Here is an 18274-nt window from a genome sequence, read left to right as displayed (position 1 = left end):
CACAATTTGGTGTCTCAAAAGTGCTCTCATGCAAGAGAAAGCATGGCACGGGTTGCCTTCTGGACCTGTAATTCAACCCCCTACAGTACTAGCAACAGACTGAAGCCCCTAATACTCATTTTCCTGGAAAACAAGCCATTGAGTAGCCATATCTGCCCAGGTACTTTGTGATGATACTTGTCATTTTTTTCGTATTTCATCAGTCTGTTAAATTTGGCAATCAATTAATTTAAAGTGCAAACAGCCACCACCCCATGGCATGCATGGGTCTGTAGGAAGCACAGCTTGAAACCTTTCTAATGTTAGCTTGTTTCAGTATACTAGATGTTTCTAGCATCAATCACTGAGGAAAATACTCTACATACCTAAGTGTCACCAAAAGCAGCATGCTGTTTTGTGTTTAACTGTGGTTCACCAGAAATGATTTTGCATCCACAGTGAGATGCAGTGTCAGGCAGTCCCTGCTACCCAGCTGGGGTTATTTTCTCCCAGTAAAAAATAAATGATAGAATAATGCAGACAGTATGTTTTCTATTGCATCTAATTCATTAGCTCACGTATTTTTGCTGTTAGAAAAGCAGAAAGTGTTAAGCTTACGCAAGCAGAAGTAGCATTAGGGCTAAAATCACAGGGCACTCCTGCAGAGCAGCAGCTGGCTTTCAGTGAGTTTATCCTTTGCATACTCACAACCTCCTTTCGTCAGGCAGAAAAGACGATCAGCAAATGCTAAAAAGTGTTATCCCAAGGAAAGCCCCGAGGGTCTGTTTGGTAGGTACGGCTGTGCACCGCTGGCTTTCTCACTAGGCACTGAGAGTGTCCTAGGACTGGGTCAGTGCACTGCGTCTGTAGGTGAGGCTTAGCATTCCTCACATTCCCTGAGGGCCTTGCCAGATTATGCACTCTCAAGAAGATGGTTGCCGTATTTCTGCCTTAAAAAGTAATACCTGGATATGTGAGGTGTGGTCGTTTTGTTTCACGACTGAAGCTGTCATGTCTGCCCAGTGGACTGGGTACGCTGGGGCTCTTGGCTCTGCACCACAGCAGGGGGAAGGCAGAGCCTATGGGGACATCAGCTGCACGAAGCTCTGCAGCCCGGGATGCAACGAGGCTACTGCAAATGTGCAGGTTGTCACACAGCACGAGCTCACTGTGTCGGGTTTATCTCATTTCCAGGGTGACTCTGTATTTCCAGGTGTCTCCATAACTTCCTGTGACAGCAAATTGTAAAAGTCCACTACCCACAGTCTAAAAAAGCCCTCTCTTTTGTGTCTCGCACACTGGTTTGCTAATTTCATTGTGCATCCTAGCTGTGTATACTGATTTTCTTTACAGTGTTGCAGTATTTTTTGACTAGCAGTTCTGCATTCATCTTATTCAGTGCCTTTATGAGTTTCTAAATGCCTTGGCTTCCTCTCAAAATATAAGAGTCTTTTTAGTCTCCTTGTGGAGCAGCTGCTCCATTCTCTCGAGATGTTTTGTTGTTTTCTTTGTACCACTTATATCACCACATCTTCCCCGAAACGCAGAGCCCAGACAGCACAAAATGCTCAAGATGTCAACTCAGCAAGGCTTTAGATGACAACAGAGTCATGCTGTCTCCTGATGGCATCCAGCGTTTTGCTGGGTCTTTGCTGCTGCTGCAGGTTGAGCTGATGATTTTGGTGAGCTGTCAGTGAGGGCTCCAAGGTCCTTCCCTCGCTGCAGCTGGCAGCTCTGAGCTCCGCATCACCTACAAGCATAAGAACAGCGTGGGCAGAGAACTGCTTACCCATCTTTCCCCTCCCAGCGCTCTGCAGACTTTAGATGTATCCTGAACAAACAAATGGACCCGCTCAAGCAGTTCAGGAAACCTCCCCATTTTTTTCTTCTACCTAATTTGTTCTGTTATTTTTAAAGTGCTCACACACAGCACTGGAAATCTCTGTTCAAAAAGCCAGCCTCTTCTGGATCAGAGTTAAACACAAAGTTATGGTTCCTTTGGGTGTGTAGCTATGGGCTACTTGGGCAATAAGTACTTTTTATCCTCTCACTTCCCCTGTAAGCAGTTATTATAAATCTCCTAGCAAGTAATTGGACAAGGGGATGAAATCCAAGCTCCATCCTGCTTGGTGAACTTCTACCTAACAGTTAGAACACAAATCTGAATTAATTTTCTCTGCCTCTCCGACCCAGTGAATACAGATCTATCCGTGAAAAGTGACAAGGCTGGGACGTCTCTTTCCTACAAAGAAGATCATGTATCTTTGTGGCTAGGGTCTTCTGCAGGTGGGCTGCTGATGCCTTCATAAACAAAGATAGGATAAACACCTGTGCTCTCCATGTCCTAAATAAATATATTAACCCTAGTTCAACCATGTAAGAGGGGAAGAAAGTACCTTATTTTCTTCTCTTATTTTGTATGAGCTTCTGATCATGCCTGATCTGTTTCTGCCTCTCTGGTGAGAAAGGAGTCTGCTCATGTATTTTGTACATCCTTTGGGACTCAGGTAAATGTATACACAGCACCAGAAACATTAGCAGGAACATGAGGCAAGGTGAAAAACTGTATAAACTAAAACTCTAATGATGGAGAAAACATAATTTTACAGATGCTGGTGGAGCTTTCTAGGACTGAATTAATACTTTTTACAGACAGAGAGTAGATGTGACAGAAAATATTTATTTAAACTGCTGTACAATGGAAATCTTAATCATTTTCAAAAGTCAGTTGGGGAAGAAGTGACTCATAGGTTGCATGCAGGAAGCCTCTTTGTAGTTTTCAGTGCTGAATTTCATTTTCTCTGAATACAACATCACTTGTGTGAGTGCAGTTATCTGCTGAGTGGCAGCAGTGTGTTTGGAAGTACATAAACATGGAGAAAGACATGGTTCTTGCCCTGAGGAGCTTACAATCTAAAATATGACAAGGACAATTCTATTCCAACATATAACAATCAACTGAAATATCATCAGTCAGATATAAGACGACCCATTTTAACAAGCAATTGTAATACCAAATATATATATAAAGGCCGCAGGTAGGATAGGGTGGCATCTTTGCTGCTACATATTTATATGTTCACATGTATACAGGTGTGAAAGGTAGTGACAGTTTGCTTGAGAGGGTGATTTTTTCTTTGGTAGGGCTGCTCCAGTTTGTGCTTCCTGAACAAAAATAAGGAAAAGTAGAGCAGAGTTTAGCATTCCTTCTGTGACTTTACATATCTGAACACTGGACAGCATTAGGCTGAATTAATTTCCATGAAACAGGCCCAGATCTGGGAGAGGCAGTGTGGAAGAGCTGACCTTTTCTGTCCTGTTGAGGCACTAGGTCTCACATCGGTGTCAGCACGTTTGCTGAAACCTATGGCAGTTAACTCAGAAACAGAGTTAGCTGGGAAAGCCACCAGTTCTAGAAAAAGCTTATAACACCTTGTGACTGCAGTCAGGAGGGTGTCCCACCACCCAGAGGAAAATCTGCTGGAAATTCCAACTCTCATGTAGATGAATATTTTTTTCCCTAATAAGAGATTGTTTGATCTTTATTTCTGTGCACAGGAGATGAGACAGTAGAAGGAAGAAGGAAATCTGAAGATTAAAACCTGTTCTGACAAAACGAGCTATGCTGGATGCTTGTACATCTGTATGGGTACAAATTGTGCCTCCCAGATGCTTCCTGTTTTGAGTTTTTAAAGTCACTTTTGGCCCAGTTTCTAAGCAATCATAGTTAATAGATTGTAGTGTGTCATACTTCTGGTCAGGTTCTTCACCCTTCCCCATTAATGTTTTTTGAGCATGTTGACTAAGTTCAACTACATCTGAGGGAGCACTTCTTTTGAAACATGAAGCTCTTAAAAGTGTCAGTGAAATTAGAAAGAGGAGAGAGATGAATTCTTACCTGAGGTAAAAGAGAAGCTGCAATGAATAAGCAGAAAAGTGTACATATGGCCTGCCAGTTGGACAACTAGGGCATATGTATGGTTTTGGTAATTTCTTTCCATTCTTGTATTGCAGGCATTGCATATAACAACATACACAAAATTTTCAAGTTGATGTTTCTTTTAGAAGATTTAGAAACTGTGCTGGAAATCTTAATAGTTACCTGAAAACCTGTTCAAGAAAGAATGTGTCTTAAGGAAGTGTACTAAGACTCTTCTTGCTCCTCCACCTCTTCCTTTTCTTCTCCTTCTTCTTGCTTTTCTTCTTCTTGCTTTTCTTCCTCCTTTTTTTTTTTTTTTTAAACAAAAGAGTTGTAGTTGAACTATTAGGAATTAAAGGAAAATAAACAGTCTTGAAATGCAGAGCTCTGCCTTTGCAACTGCTATGTTTCTAGCAAAATCAATCTTAATAAAGCTTAAAAAATAGAACAGTAGAGTGATGCATGGAGTCTTTATTCTTAACATGCCACAGCTCTAGCCTTGTGCAGTTAATAGGCAAGAAAAGGAATATAAGAATCCTCTTCTGAGATAGGTTAGAACACAGTTCATAGTTAAGTTGTAAATAGATGGTCAGGATTAAAATGATAATATGAAATATATGTAAATATGGCAAAGAGTTCAATGTATTTGGAATTAGATGTTTTCTTGGAGTAAACAAATAAAGATTCATGGCACAGGAACTAAACTCCCAAATAATCCAAAAATTATCTGGAGACAGATAACAAGGCTTTATTTCTGTTTCTAAAGTACTTTTTTTCTCTTTGTTTTATAAAGAAGAAAAGGCACAAGTTAGAGGCAATAGCCCTTTCCTTCAGTAAACTAAATGAACAGTCATCTGAATGGTAGCATTTGTAGAACAGAGATGTTACGTCTGTGTTTACTGTTTTTTAGTAGCTAGCAAACGAAGCTTTAAAGTATAGTCCTACTCTGAAAAAAAAATAAATAACAAAAATGGCACTGTAGTCTTCTCTGTTCCTTCTCTTCTGGCAAACTCTTGCTTAAAGACACTCCCTTTGCAATATAAACAGTTTTATCTCAAAAATGTCATACTTACATCTATTATTTTGATTACAAAAATTAAGGGAAATTCCTCCCGGAACAATCAGCCAATTAAAGATTTCATAAATAGTTTCAGTCAGGACTTCTGGTAGTGTATAAGCACAGAACTTAGGTTTTCTGTATGAGAATCATATCTGAGTCACTGAAGTAAAAACCTGTTTAAACATGTGCTTGAGAATGGACCTGTTGTAATCAGAATCCTGGTTTGAGTAGTTGTTTTTAGAGAAAACTATTGCACTAGGGGATCTTCCTTACAAAACCAGAAATGTAATATGAACTTCCACACAGGTCAGCCAAAGTTCTCCTTCCAGTGAAATATTTTATCTTTCTGAGTCTTTCCTCAGAAAAATTGTCTTTGATTTATTTTTTTTTCACTGTTTTTGAAATGGAGCTTGGGAAGCTCAAAGACAAGCAACATTTTTAAAATATGAACAACTTTAGTTCAGAATTCAATTACCCTTTACAAAAGGATCTAGGCATTTTTCTTGCTTGAAGCATGAGGTAGTGGTGTCAGGGTGCACTATCAAGCCTTCAGAGCCCTCACCTGCCTCACCACCAGAAACCTCCACGCTCTGCCCATGGGCTCAGGAGCTCCATTTCAGCTTCCAGGCCCACAATTCACAACTCTGACAGGAGGCGTCTGTATGTATACCCACGTATATATGCATGTATTGCCATTTGGAAGTGGGAAGATTAAATGTGCCCTTTCACTAATTGCAAGCTTGTAGTGGAAAACAGCCTAAAGTAATAATTAGCTTTACCGAGAAGACTGAAGAAATATTCAAGGCATAAACTCACAATGCTGGGCAAAGCAGAAAAGCATATAAGGATTTGTACCTGGGCCTTATGAACTCTGGCAAGGAATATATACCCTTTGTAGGCAGAACTGCCTAAACTGTCAGCATACCACTGTAATCAGCATGGTGTCATTTAGAGATTTCCAAAGACCTAGCTGTCTTGTGAGCCCTTGGTGAATTTTATTAAAGAATCCATGAAAGACAACTTCTCTTCAATATACAGCTTTTAACAATTAATGACCTATTTTGGGTACCAAGTATGACTATGTTATGACCAATAATTTTCTCTTATCAGAATATATAACTGGTATATTCAATTTCATGAATAAGAATTTGCTAACTTTTGAGCGTTGATGAGACTGGAAAGGAATGAAGTGCACACAAACAAACACTGAAAGCAAAATGTCCAAAGAATATACTATACCCCTGTTGCTGCATCTTCTTCCTTGTTTTCCTAAGTGAAAGATACAAAAGAAAATGTTTAAAAGATAGATCAAAAAGAAAACCTCAGAGGTCATACAGGCAAAACACAGGGAAAGTAAACAATAAATTTCAGAAATTACATGGAATTCAGTGGATTTATTTTGGGATAAAGTCCTCCAGATTAGCTCACAAAGCACAGTTAAGCTAAGCATTTACTTTGAAAAGGGGACATAAAATCTTAAGACACAGCTCCCTTTCTCTCAATTACTTCCAGTTAAATCTGCGTCATTTGCAAGCAAAGCATTAGAGCTTGAGTTTTGTTTGCTTTTTCATTGGGTGGTGGTGGTGGTGGTAATTAGCTGGTCTTCAAAATCAAAGTTAAATCAGAATTATACAGAGATCTATCTGTGTTATATATTGTGTCTCAGGATCTGGCTTGCAATACTGTTAACTGTTGTAGGCTGGAACAGATGCCTTGGCTCAACAGTACTGAGGAATAAAAAATACTACAGACTGGCTTTGGACTGTAGATCGAGACAAAGTGGTGAAGAGAAGAGGGATAAAAGAGAGAAAGTATAAATGTACAGTGAATGATATTTGATGTTAGATACCAAGCCGACTGTTGGAGAGAAGAGCTAATCTTTCTCAAAAATTCGAAGAGAAAGGGCAAATGCAGCGGCACCATGCAGGAGGTGTGAGCAGTTGTTACAACTTTACACAGAATGAGTTGAGATAAGGAAGTGAGCTGCAGTGCCAGGGTTTATATATGGCCTGGGGAATTATGGAGACAGGATACAGACTTGCATTTTAATATGATTTTTGAACATGTTTCTAAAATAATTCTGCCCTGAAGTGAGCCTAATCTGTACCACAAACTGATTTAACTGGGACGCCACTTTAAAAAAGATTCTACCCCCCCAAGCTAAAAACTAAAGTTAAAATCATATAGTAAAAATAAAGAAAAATAAGTGCATAGAATGTCACAACCTTTTCCTCCAAAAACTCAAAAATGAAAGGACAAACAAAGTAGGGGAAAGGGGCACTATATCCAAGCAAATTGGTTCCTCAACCTTCTCCATCTCTGCGGCATTAGGAATGAAAAAAAAAAAAAAAAAAAAGATTAGGGGGATGTCCTAATTATTAAGAAGGGTAAGCTTGATGAAGTGATTAGGGAAGGAAAGAATGCAACAGGTTTAAAGTGAGAAAGAAATTATAATCAAAAGAAATCCAAGTGCACCTGTCCCTTGGCAACACAGACTGAGAGCTGTTCCTGTCCTTTACTACAGTCCCTGTGTAAGGGACTTTCTATTTCAACATCTGCTCTGGGCTTTCCTGGACACACATTTGAATGAGGAGCTGGAGCTCCTGAATCCTAGGCAGTCTGAAAAGCTGCTGGCAGGTCTAACGTGAGGTGCGTGAAGAACAACCTGTTGCACTGTGCACTTATTCCTTCTGCTTCCAGGAAGCAGCTTCTGATGGAAGAAATTTGTTTTCCAGAGGGTTAGGGTCTCTCACTGTCTTTCCCAGAGTCCTACCTGCCTGAGACAGAGATGGGGCTTCTGAACTCCTGCTTCTCCCAGCAAGGGCAGCAGAAGCAGCAGGGGAGGGGTGCAGCCTCCACATGGACCCACACTGGCCACCGGTTACCAGCCCTGCCACTGAGGCTTTGGAGAAGCCTTCTGAAACCTGGGACCTCCGTGTGGCTCCACAATTGCGAGAGCCACAGTAAATTTTGTCATCTGTCATATGTTCATTGGCAAAGACTGAGAAGACTGAGATACCTTCACATTGCCAAGAGTCTTCTAGAATTTTTCCATAGCACTTGCAATTCTCTTGCAGAGTCACTGGAGAAAAGCAGGCTGGGTTACGCCCTACACAGGAGAGTCGTTTTTAACCTTGCTTGAAATAGAGTGCTAAATAAGGCCAAAATGCCACAAATAATTTCACATCGATATATTAATTCAGAAGCAGAACATAAAATTGTGATGTTTATTTACATTGCCCCAATGTGATCTGAGAGTCTCTGAAAATAAGTTGACATTCCAAAAAGGACATGACTACAGTTCAAAAAATGAAAGTGTGTGGCTGCAAAACGCCATGGGCCACTGATAAAAAGGTCACCCTTTCAGAACATGATACACAGAGACCAACTTTTAATAAGCCAGAAGAAAAATAAATAAATAAAATAAAACATCGGTGGGTAGAGCAAACAGAAAACATCTATTCAGTGTGGTCAAGTGGTCAAACAAGACGTGCTGGGCTGCACAATGAGAGGAGAGGGAAATACTAAAAATACTGCATTGATGTGTCCTTTAGGGCCCAACATCCAATGGAGATACTCCAACGGCAGTCTCATAATCTTTAAATGTATTTGCCTTCATAAAACCCTGGCCAGGTAAGGAAATGTTATTCTAGCTCTCTTTTGCAGGGGAAAAAATGAGATTCAGACACAAAAGACAGAATTCATCTCACTGTAGTTACCTCGAAGTTATTCTTCTCTTCTAAACTAGTCCTTTGCATGCTCACCGTAGTGAATGAAAATACCAAAATTTCTAAAGAATGATTCATGCCATCCATACAGAAGTGCTAATTACAATGAACTGTGGCAAGGCAGACAGATGCCACGTCACTGAAGTGATTTGTCCTATGTGACATGGGAAGTGGGCAGTAGAACAGGATGAAAGATGTTTTTTTGTTCATCCTTGGCATGAGCTACTAATACCTCGTGGCCTGCAGTTGTGAGTACCCTCTCTGACAATGACTGGGACAGGAACAGAAAAAGTGCTTTTTAGTTCCCCTAGGAGCTAGTGCACCTCTGGCACAATGAAGGTGGGTATCAGAGCCAGGCAATTTCAGGAAGGCTTTTCCTCCCCCTTATGTGAGACCGTGTAAGAACATTTCAACATTGCCAAGACCATGCAGGTGAAAGAGGAGGATTTGTAAGACTAATCGTGTTTTATGTCCTCATAACAACAGAAATATCCGTTCAAATGCACCCTCTTGCCTGGTGTTCACTCCTCTGCCACTCCCCTCCCTGCAAAACTAAAGGACAATATGTTTTCCACTTACAGCTCCTATCTGTTCCGAAAGAAATGGAGCAAGGTGCTTGTTGTATAGAAGCGGCGTTGCATTGTCATCACAAAACTGCTCATACATAGCTGCTTGACATATTGCAGGTGTGTTCCAGCAGTTTGTCCTCATTTGAAAAACATTAGAGTAGACTGCCAGCCAGAACAGCAGGTAATCTAATCCAGCCAGGGGATGCACTACTGTTTTATGCTGGGTTTCTCTTAAAAGCTGGCATTTCTCTTGAGAGAAAAAGGTATTTGATGGCATTCATGTGTTGGCTGAATTTATAGAGACATGAAAAGTGCTTAGATACAATTTAAGGAGAAATTTCAGTTCCCATTGAGTACTGTGTCTCTTTTCATCGTCATGTAGGATCAACTTTGAAATGTTAAATGGGACTTCCAGTGCCTGAGACTTGCATGAGGCTGTGCAAAAGGGTGCATTTCCAACCTAATGGTTCAGTCCTTGTTAAAAATGGGAATGGGGAAATTTGTGAAGACTGAGGTACTTCCTCTGGAAAGACATTGCAGCTGGATGTAAAAAAAAAAAAATAGTGAGAGATGATGCATTTGTTACTGATATTCCACAAGGAATGTCTGATTTGAAACCACAAAAAAAAAAAAAAAAAAAAAAAAAAAAAAAAATGTGTAAGTGCTTGATTCAGCAGTAGGCTTGCCTCTTTGGGAAGAAGTCACCTGATACTGCAAGATCAAACCAAAGCCATCCTTAAATGCCAAATTGGCACAGCAGCAAGAGAAATAAAGTATCGGGATTCCTATCTCCAGACACAGGGCCCATTTCTGCTTAGTCTCTACTAGGTCTAGACCCTGGCCAGTGACACAAACATCCCACTGAGGAAGAAGACTACACGAGAGAATTGCCCCTTTTCACACGATCCATCTATGCTTTCAACCATAACTACTTTACTGATGTCAGCTAACTGCAGGGGAATGTAAATGTTATGTTTTGCAGCTATTATTTTAGAAAGTCGAAGGAACTCAGACGATTTCTTCCAAGAACCTCTTGCACTGCAGTTTGAGATCTGCCTGTTTGACTTTGATATCATACCATAAGGCATGCAGGAAGGATAACAGTGGTCTCCATTTCTGCAGGGGCTCCTGCATGGACTAGAGAAGACACTGTCAGATACAGCTTGCTGTGGCAGCGGTCAACGCTGGTACCTGACAGCAAACATTAACAAATAGATTTACGAGCACTGCAGATGCTGGTCATTGACAGCAGCCAATTTTTCCACATGGATAGGACTCAGATGTCTAGTTCTAAATTATTCTCCGTAATGAGAGTTGAGATCCAAGTGAGCGTTAAAAAAAAAAAAAAAGCATATGATAGCAAGCGGCAAGTGGCATATGATAGCAAGTAGCAAAAGGAAACTGCTAAAGAAAGAGAATTGTTATCCATGATTCAGAGCAGGGTTCCCTGGAGTTTCATCTGTTTAATATCACCATGATGTCAAAGAAAATGCATCCAAAAGACAAGCAGGAGCACTCTGCAATCAGTCTTCCCACCCTAAGATGTATTAGGAGGGCTTGTGGGGTTTTGTTTCTTGAGCTTAGCACAGGTGAAATCCTCAAATCACAAAGTGAAAAAGGAAAAATTACCTGTTGATCTTCTGATGGTGACTGAGCAGACTGAGACTCTTCATGAGTCCCTTCATTTGCACTGTCTTCCGTGTGTGCCACAGCTTCATTAGTGGTATCAGACTTTTCAGTTTCCTGGCAGCAAAGAAGAAGTCATTATTAGCCTCAGGACACATAAACAACAACTCCTTTCCATACAACTCTTGACTTCATGGTCTGGGGAGGTGTTTTTCTAATTTTACTTCAGCAGTCAAATCAAAATCGACCCTTTTGGACATTTTCCTTTGAAAGAAGCGTGTTGGCATGTTGCTTTGCTGGTAAAGGCCTGGGGTTTGTATACAGAAAACAAGAACTGAAGCACCTCTTCCTTTTCAGAGCATAGCAGATCCCCTAACTTTTCTGTAGAAAGTTTAGTAGAAACGGATGCTCACCCTGATGGCTCCAGAGAAAAAAACCTTTTTCGCCAGCATGCACTCCAATTAAACTTCACCAGGAGGCTACAGAAAAGCAGATGTAATAAAGGATTTCATGCACAGTCTCTTAATAGTCTTTTTTTTTTAAAAAAAACATTAGGTAACTATCCCTCAATTCACACACCAATCTATCATATCTATTTATTCCAGCAGCATGACCAAGCAGCTCCCAGAAGACTCTTCCTTTCAAGTCCTGCCCAGGCGAAGTAGCTGTGAAAGGTCACACTGGATCACACACTGTGTCAGACAAAAGGAGACCTGTGTGGCCTTGAGTGGAATAATAGAAATAGGATGAACTGCAATAGCATTAACTGCAAAGTCACATTATTTGGGAGAGGTAGTCCTGGGACAGATATTAGAAACAGATGTTTATAATGTATTTTGGGACCTTGTTAGCTGATGATCATGAAATAAGAAAAAGATAGATGGATTTAAGTAATGACAGAATAACTGAGCCACAAACATGATGCAACAGTGAAAGCAGTAATAAACACGATCCTCAGATGCATGAGGTGAATTATATCTGCTGGAGCTGGAAGCAAATACTAATGCCATTGTATGAAGCAAAAGTGAAACCTCCTCTGGATCACTCTGTACCATTCCAGTCATTCAGGCTCAAGAAAGACATTTAGCCTGGAACAGGTGCAGAGGAGGGTCACAGAAATATCTGAAGGAGTGGAGAGCCTGTCTTATGAAAGGGTGACAAAAAAAAAACTTTACTACTTTAATCTATTGAATGCAATGCAGTGAGAGGACATGATGGCTCTCTAAAAATATATCAGAATAATATCAGGTAGGGATAGGATAAAGAAGAGCACTGAGGTAGATGCAAAATGAGTAAAACCAGCTGTAAATAAAATTTCTAACCATCAGCAGTGTGAAACTGGAAGAGGTTTCTAGTAGAGAAGTGGAGGCAATGGACCTCATTCATTAAAAGGGAATTTGACCACTTCTGAGAAGTGTTACTTGGTGTGGTTTCCTCCAATGACAGAGAATTGGGTTCAGAGATCCTGTCCTGTGCCATCTGAAGTCCTACACACTATGGGCAGAGCAGCACATCCCTGAACAGAAGAGAAGCTCCTTTCTCATCCCTGTGACCAAACCCTTACAACTCATTCACCCAATTGCTTTGGGGGTTTCTTTTCTTTTTCTTTCTTTTTTTTTTTTTTTTTTTTTTTCAGTAATTTCATCTCTGTCCCTAGTGTTACACAAAATCCACTGGTCATGATCCCCTGGCCTTTAAGCTTCACAGGTCCTCCTCTGGTGTCCTTATTGTGTATGATCATGTACGATTTCCTCAGCCACTGTACTTAGCCTGTGGAAGCATGACACTAGTGCATCTACCTGGCTTTTAGCCCCAGTGCAGACTCGAGTAAATTCTGACTCTGACATCTTTATCCCAAAATCTGGAGTGCAATACATGTCCTCCTGCTCAGATGCTCTGCTGAGCTGGGATTAAAATGATAGAAAGGAGGTCAGGAATGTTTGGAAGCAGGTATCACGATAGAGTGAAAATAGACAAAATAATCCTGCAGATGTGTTTTCTTCCTGAAACTTCACTGTCTGTAAGATTTGATGCTCTTTTTGTCAATTTTTTCCTGAATCAGGGAAAACGTGTTTCGTCTGTAAGAAGCCTGTAATGAAAAGAGAGTGGGCACAGAGGCTGCCATGCCTCTCCCCTGGGAAGAGCAGCAAGAAAACTACCAGCAGCCAGCACTGCAGAAGCTGCCAGGCTCTCCCAGCAGCCCTTCCCAGTACTGACCTGTCCCTTAACCACCGTCAGCAAAAACCTCTGCGGGGCTGTGCGGTGAACTGTAGTGGGAGACTGATCAAGATTAAAGCTTTAGAAAGAAAAGCTTCTCCAGCACCTCACACAATTTGTTCCCTCCATTACACAGTTACATGAATTTTTTTGCCAGCACGTGGATGATGCCTGGGGCCAGCGATGAGTAAACAGGAGAAGGAGGACAGAGGAAGGACCAAAGACTACTTTTTCTGCCAATGCTGTCTCATCTGAAACGTACATAAAACTGTGGGCTCACTGCACTCTGATGCTAGTGGCATTGTTATGAAAAACAGATCTACAGAGACAATTGTTTGGCTTAATTTATCTTTTACTTTCCCCCAAAAGATAACAAAATATTTGAAGATTAAAATATGTAGCAACACATAAGATATTGAAATTCTCTTGTCCAATGCCGTGTTTATACATTGTTTCTGTAAGAAAACCATAACATCCTTGCAGATCCTTTCTTTGTAGCAATTCCTAAAATGAAAAGGTTAGTGTTCGTGAAAACTGAATTGGTTAGAAATCTATTTTCAGCATGTATCTTAACATTTCATTGCAAAATCCCGGCAGTCGATATTTTTTGGCAGATACATAAAACACATAAAGAGTGAAGATGGCATTCTAATTCAAATTTACCTATTGTGTAAAACTACCTCAGATGAATCATATACTTAAGGCATAGAACATAAGGCAAATAAAAGTGATGGCTGAGAGATCTGAACTCTAGAAGCAGTTTTTTGTTAGCAAGGACACACACACATGCACACACATTGTTCTCATTGATTATATGGAGAACTGTGGCATTTGGAATACCATCATCATACTAGCTCTTCAGAGCAATACAAAATTTATTTATTTTTTTATTAATGTAAAATGAACTCACTTTCATTAAGATTGGATGACCAGTTACTTTTCCTTCAAATAAAATACACATACTGTAAATTTGTAATTCAAAGCAGTCTTAGTAGAAGTCTTCTTGAACTAAAAGACTAAATCTCAAGTATCTATGGGTTTTGGGATATCAAGATTTTAGGTATTAAGATTAAGAATACTAAGATTAAGGATTTAAGTTTATGCAAGATTTGAAACAAGACCTTCAGTCTGAGTAAAGCAGCTTCTTTGAGTTCAGAGAACAGCTGCAAACGTAAATGATCTCTGTACAAGCTACCTGCTCTCTGGAGTTCAGGGAAATGGAAGCAGTATTGCGTTTTGGTTAATACAATTGTCAAAAAAACTGTTGGTCCCTGAAAATAAAAAGCAATTAATTGCCTGCATTCAAACCTTGTTAAGATACTCAAAGGTGTAATAATGCAGCATACTGTTTGTCATCTTAGTTTAAGTAATATGCATCTCATTAATGGAACAATTCACCTGTGTCATTTTACCAAAAATAAATAAATAAATAAATAAATAAATAAATAAATAAATAGTGTAGCTATTGCTTTTAATGGGCTTTTTATATATTAACAGTATTTCAGAGCATTTTCAAGAACATTGAGAACAGTCTCAGGCTCATAAACATGATTAGGGTTTCAAAAAGAAAGCTTTGGGGGCAGCTGAGAATGACATGCATGACCCTAGACGTACAAAGTACATTGATTATAGCTCAACTGTATATATGTTTACATGTTGGCACATGTTGGCACATGAACATCTGTTCATACCCTTAATCCAAGATTAAATGGGATCCTTCAGAAATTTATCACTAACTCCAGTGATCTTTGGGTCCGGCATAAGTGCCAGCCTGCCTTGAAAGATGTTTAAAAATTACAATAGAGGTATTTAAGTCCATGTTTTCCTTCAAGTGGGAAGTTATTTCATATTAATAGACTAAAAAACTTATAGCACAAACACCCTGCCAGCTTCTTCTTTTAGGCATAGGGTGGTTGGGCACTGGGACAGGCTCCCCAGGGCAGTGATCACAGCGCTGAGCCTGCCAGAGTTCAAGAAGTGTTTGGACAATGCCCTCAGACATAGGGTCTGATTTTTGGGTGGTCCTGTGTGAATCCAGGAATTCAACTTGATCTTCTTGCGGGTCCCTTCCAACTCGGGATATTCTGTGATTTAAAACTGTGTTATCATTCCTGTTAAATGATGCTTTAGAAAATATGGTAACCAGTGTGATGGCGAGGCAACAGGGGAGAGAGAACTGTGTGAGCTAATTGACTCTTTCAGAAGTACCAAAAACATGCACTGATTCCTGGTAGGGTCACTGTGTTTTATGGCCACATGGCACTCTTTGTGAAAATGATAGTAATATATTTGGCTTATAGGAAAAGAAGTTTGAAGATCTTTGCCCAACTCCCACAGTGGAATAAGCAAATACTTAGCAATTAGAGCATCATCCTTTCCACTGAGATCTGCAGAAGTTTTCATGTGCCGTTCATGCATCAAAACACTTCCTTGTATTGGAACTGGGAACACAGAGATCAGCATTAAGTCATTACTTGCACAGTGGTACCTTACCAAGACCCTTTATTTAGCATAGGTCAGGACATGACTGTAGGGAGAAGTAGATGCCTACTTAAGCAGCTGCCCTGCAGACTGTTTGCTGACCAGCCTGGTTAACTTTGATGTTGATTTGCAGTTTCCTAGTGAAATAATTAAAGCTTTTTCTTAAGTAAAAGGATATTTAGATAAGTGCGTGAAGACCAATTTGAACATGCTGCAGATTTGAGAAGGATCTTTTTTATGTACCTGTGTATTCAAAGAATCTTTACATGTGTCTTACTGTCAATCTGCACCTTGGTGACAGTCTTGATGTGTTTCAGACATATCAGACTCAGGTTGTAAGCTTGCACATTAGGCTCTGGCACCATCAGAGCTGCAACATCTACCAGTAACACTTCAGTGTAAACACTGGATGATTATCTGCTGACAAGTTGTAGCCACCTAATTCAGAGAGACATCGAGGCTACAAGAAAGAGAATTTGCAAAATTGAAACATATTTTGCACTCAGCAGGCTGACACAGCAAGGAATTTAACTCCAACTATTTTGTTGGGAAGTTAGAGTTTGTTGAGGGAGTAGCAAAAAAGTTTCTCTGCTTGCTCTAGAAATGGAGTTCAGAACAGCCTTTGGTCGAGTTCCTAGTGGGCTGTGCTGTGAAACAACATGGTCATTAAAGAGGTTTTTTACTGCTGGAGCAACGAGTCAAAAAATGGAAAAGGAAAGAAAATCTTCTGAGGCAAGAGTAGTCAATATAAAAGGCATATCAGCTTCATATTAATCTTCACAATGACTCCATGAAGTATTAACACCTATAAAGCAAATGCTCTCTGGCTGTTTTATGGTGTTTCCATGCTTTATAGTTTTAAATTATCACCATATTCCAGAGAAGAAAAAAAAAAAAAAAAAAGATAAGAAAAGAAAAGAAAGAAAAGAAAAAGAAAGAAAGAAAGAAAGAAAGAAAGAAAGAAAGAAAGAAAGAAAGAAAGAAAGAAAGAGAAAGAAAGAAAGAGAGAGAAAGAAAGAAAGAAAAAGAAAAGAAAGGAAGGAAGGAAGGAAGGAAGGAAGGAAGGAAGGAAGGAAGGAAGGAAGGAAGGAAGGTTGATTATGAAGGGATTAGTTGGAAACCCTCTCATATGTGTCATCATTAGCATTTCTTTCACACCTGACTTATTATCCTAGATTCATGCTGCTGAAAAGCAATGTCACGAGCCACCCATTGTACTTCATGCTAAGGCTGAATTGACAGCCTAATGAAAGGAAAGCAGAAGCAGTGCAGCAAGGTTATCTGTATGACAAAGCACAGCCAGACTGTCATGCAGTGAAGATGCTAAGAAACACTTCTGAAATAAATGTTAAAAGATTTTATATGTCTTTCTCAAATTCAGTAACAGATTCCAAAAGGATGGAAGCATACTTTCACTCTTTACAAAGATTTTTTAAAAGCACTCTCACTTATTTCCCCTTTCTGGACTGAAACAATCACCAAACCAATGCAGCCATTAATCAGTATAAACCATGCTTGTTTTCTACCAATAGCACTAACAGTTACCTGCCCAGAAGAAGTTACTGAACATATTATTTTCAACATTTACAAAGTTGTCACGAAGTAGAAACTGTAACAGCCTGAGCTGACATCTTGGAATGAATGAATTCTAAAAAATTGCTACTTTGCTTCAAGACCTGCTATCTAAGAGAACCTTGCATGAAGCAGCAGATAATGTATGAAGTGGGAAGATAGAAAAATGCAATTTTCTTTATCTCATTGATACTTCACATATCTTTTATAATGATTATTATATGTAATACCTGGAGTCCTTTAAGCCTTGCATGGCTTTGTGGATGTTAATTAAATGAAATCTCAGAAGACCCTTGTGAGGTAGGCAAGTACTTTTTACCTTAGTGGGTGATGGGACAGCTGAAGCAGGTTTAAATCACTAGTTCCTTATCACACTGGGACTCAGTGTCAAAGGCAACATTTATAGCAACTGTGTCTCTCCCCTGTGTATCTCTTCATCTGTAGTTCTCAAAGCACTAAGAAGAGGCTTGTTTTTTCTCTCTGCTTTTACAGAAGAGGAAGAACAGAGGCATTTACAACGGCATTTCACTCAGAGTTCTACACAGTTGGCAGCAGAGTTAGACCAGAAAGCAGAACCCATGCTCCAGGGCAGTTCTTCAGCCAGGTCACCACAACACTGCAGGTTCTCTGCTGTCACTGACTCATCACTCTCTTGATTCATTCTGTTTGTTGAATCACCCGTATTAAAGATGGTAACATTTGATTATGATCTAACATGATCTTGAGATAAGAGGGCTATAAGACTCCCAGTTACAAAGCTTCTACCTAGGAAAAGCCTTTGTGAAAGACAAAATATTGCTTTCTGTAAATGAAAAAGAAAAATAAATCTAATTCTTTTGCCAGAAATATATTAGAACATTTTCAAAAGATAGTGGATGAAGAAAAATGGGTAGACTTGCCAGAGAGAGTTTGTGAGGCCCTAGGTAGGACCCTAACTTATCTCAAGGCAGAGGGAGGGAACCCTATAGTGCCAGTCTTTGTGCACCCATTCAGGATGGAATGGGTCCAGCACCTCGGCCCCTCTGCTGGTGTACAGACTTGGTTTGCTCAGTTTGATGCAGTCAGGGAGAAGTGAATGTTTCATGTAAGTAGCACAATCTATAAATTTCATTTGGAAATTCTG

The 18274-nt window shown here is 39.9% G+C and overlaps 1 protein-coding gene across 4 annotated transcripts in view; it reads right to left on the bottom strand.

The window, feature by feature from the left end:
• Positions 1-2639: 2639 nt before the first annotated feature.
• The window catches only part of LOC121079872 (SH3 domain-binding glutamic acid-rich protein-like), a 32076-nt gene continuing 16441 nt past the window's right edge, over positions 2640-18274 (bottom strand). For all 4 annotated transcript variants that reach the window (XM_040577723.1, XM_040577708.1, XM_040577716.1 and 1 more), the window contains 4 exons: positions 10885-10998; positions 6198-6227; positions 4082-4201; positions 2640-3144 (listed from right to left, as the gene is read on the bottom strand). In XM_040577723.1, the coding sequence (XP_040433657.1) occupies positions 4124-4201; positions 6198-6227; positions 10885-10998 (222 nt within the window). In that variant the 3' untranslated portion in view covers positions 2640-3144; positions 4082-4123. The remainder of the gene's footprint in view (positions 3145-4081; positions 4202-6197; positions 6228-10884; positions 10999-18274) is intronic.

Source organism: Cygnus olor, chromosome 1 (assembly GCF_009769625.2).
Source record: "Cygnus olor isolate bCygOlo1 chromosome 1, bCygOlo1.pri.v2, whole genome shotgun sequence".
Taxonomy (NCBI): Eukaryota; Metazoa; Chordata; class Aves; order Anseriformes; family Anatidae; genus Cygnus; species Cygnus olor.
This window is presented reverse-complemented; position numbering and strand designations above follow the sequence as displayed.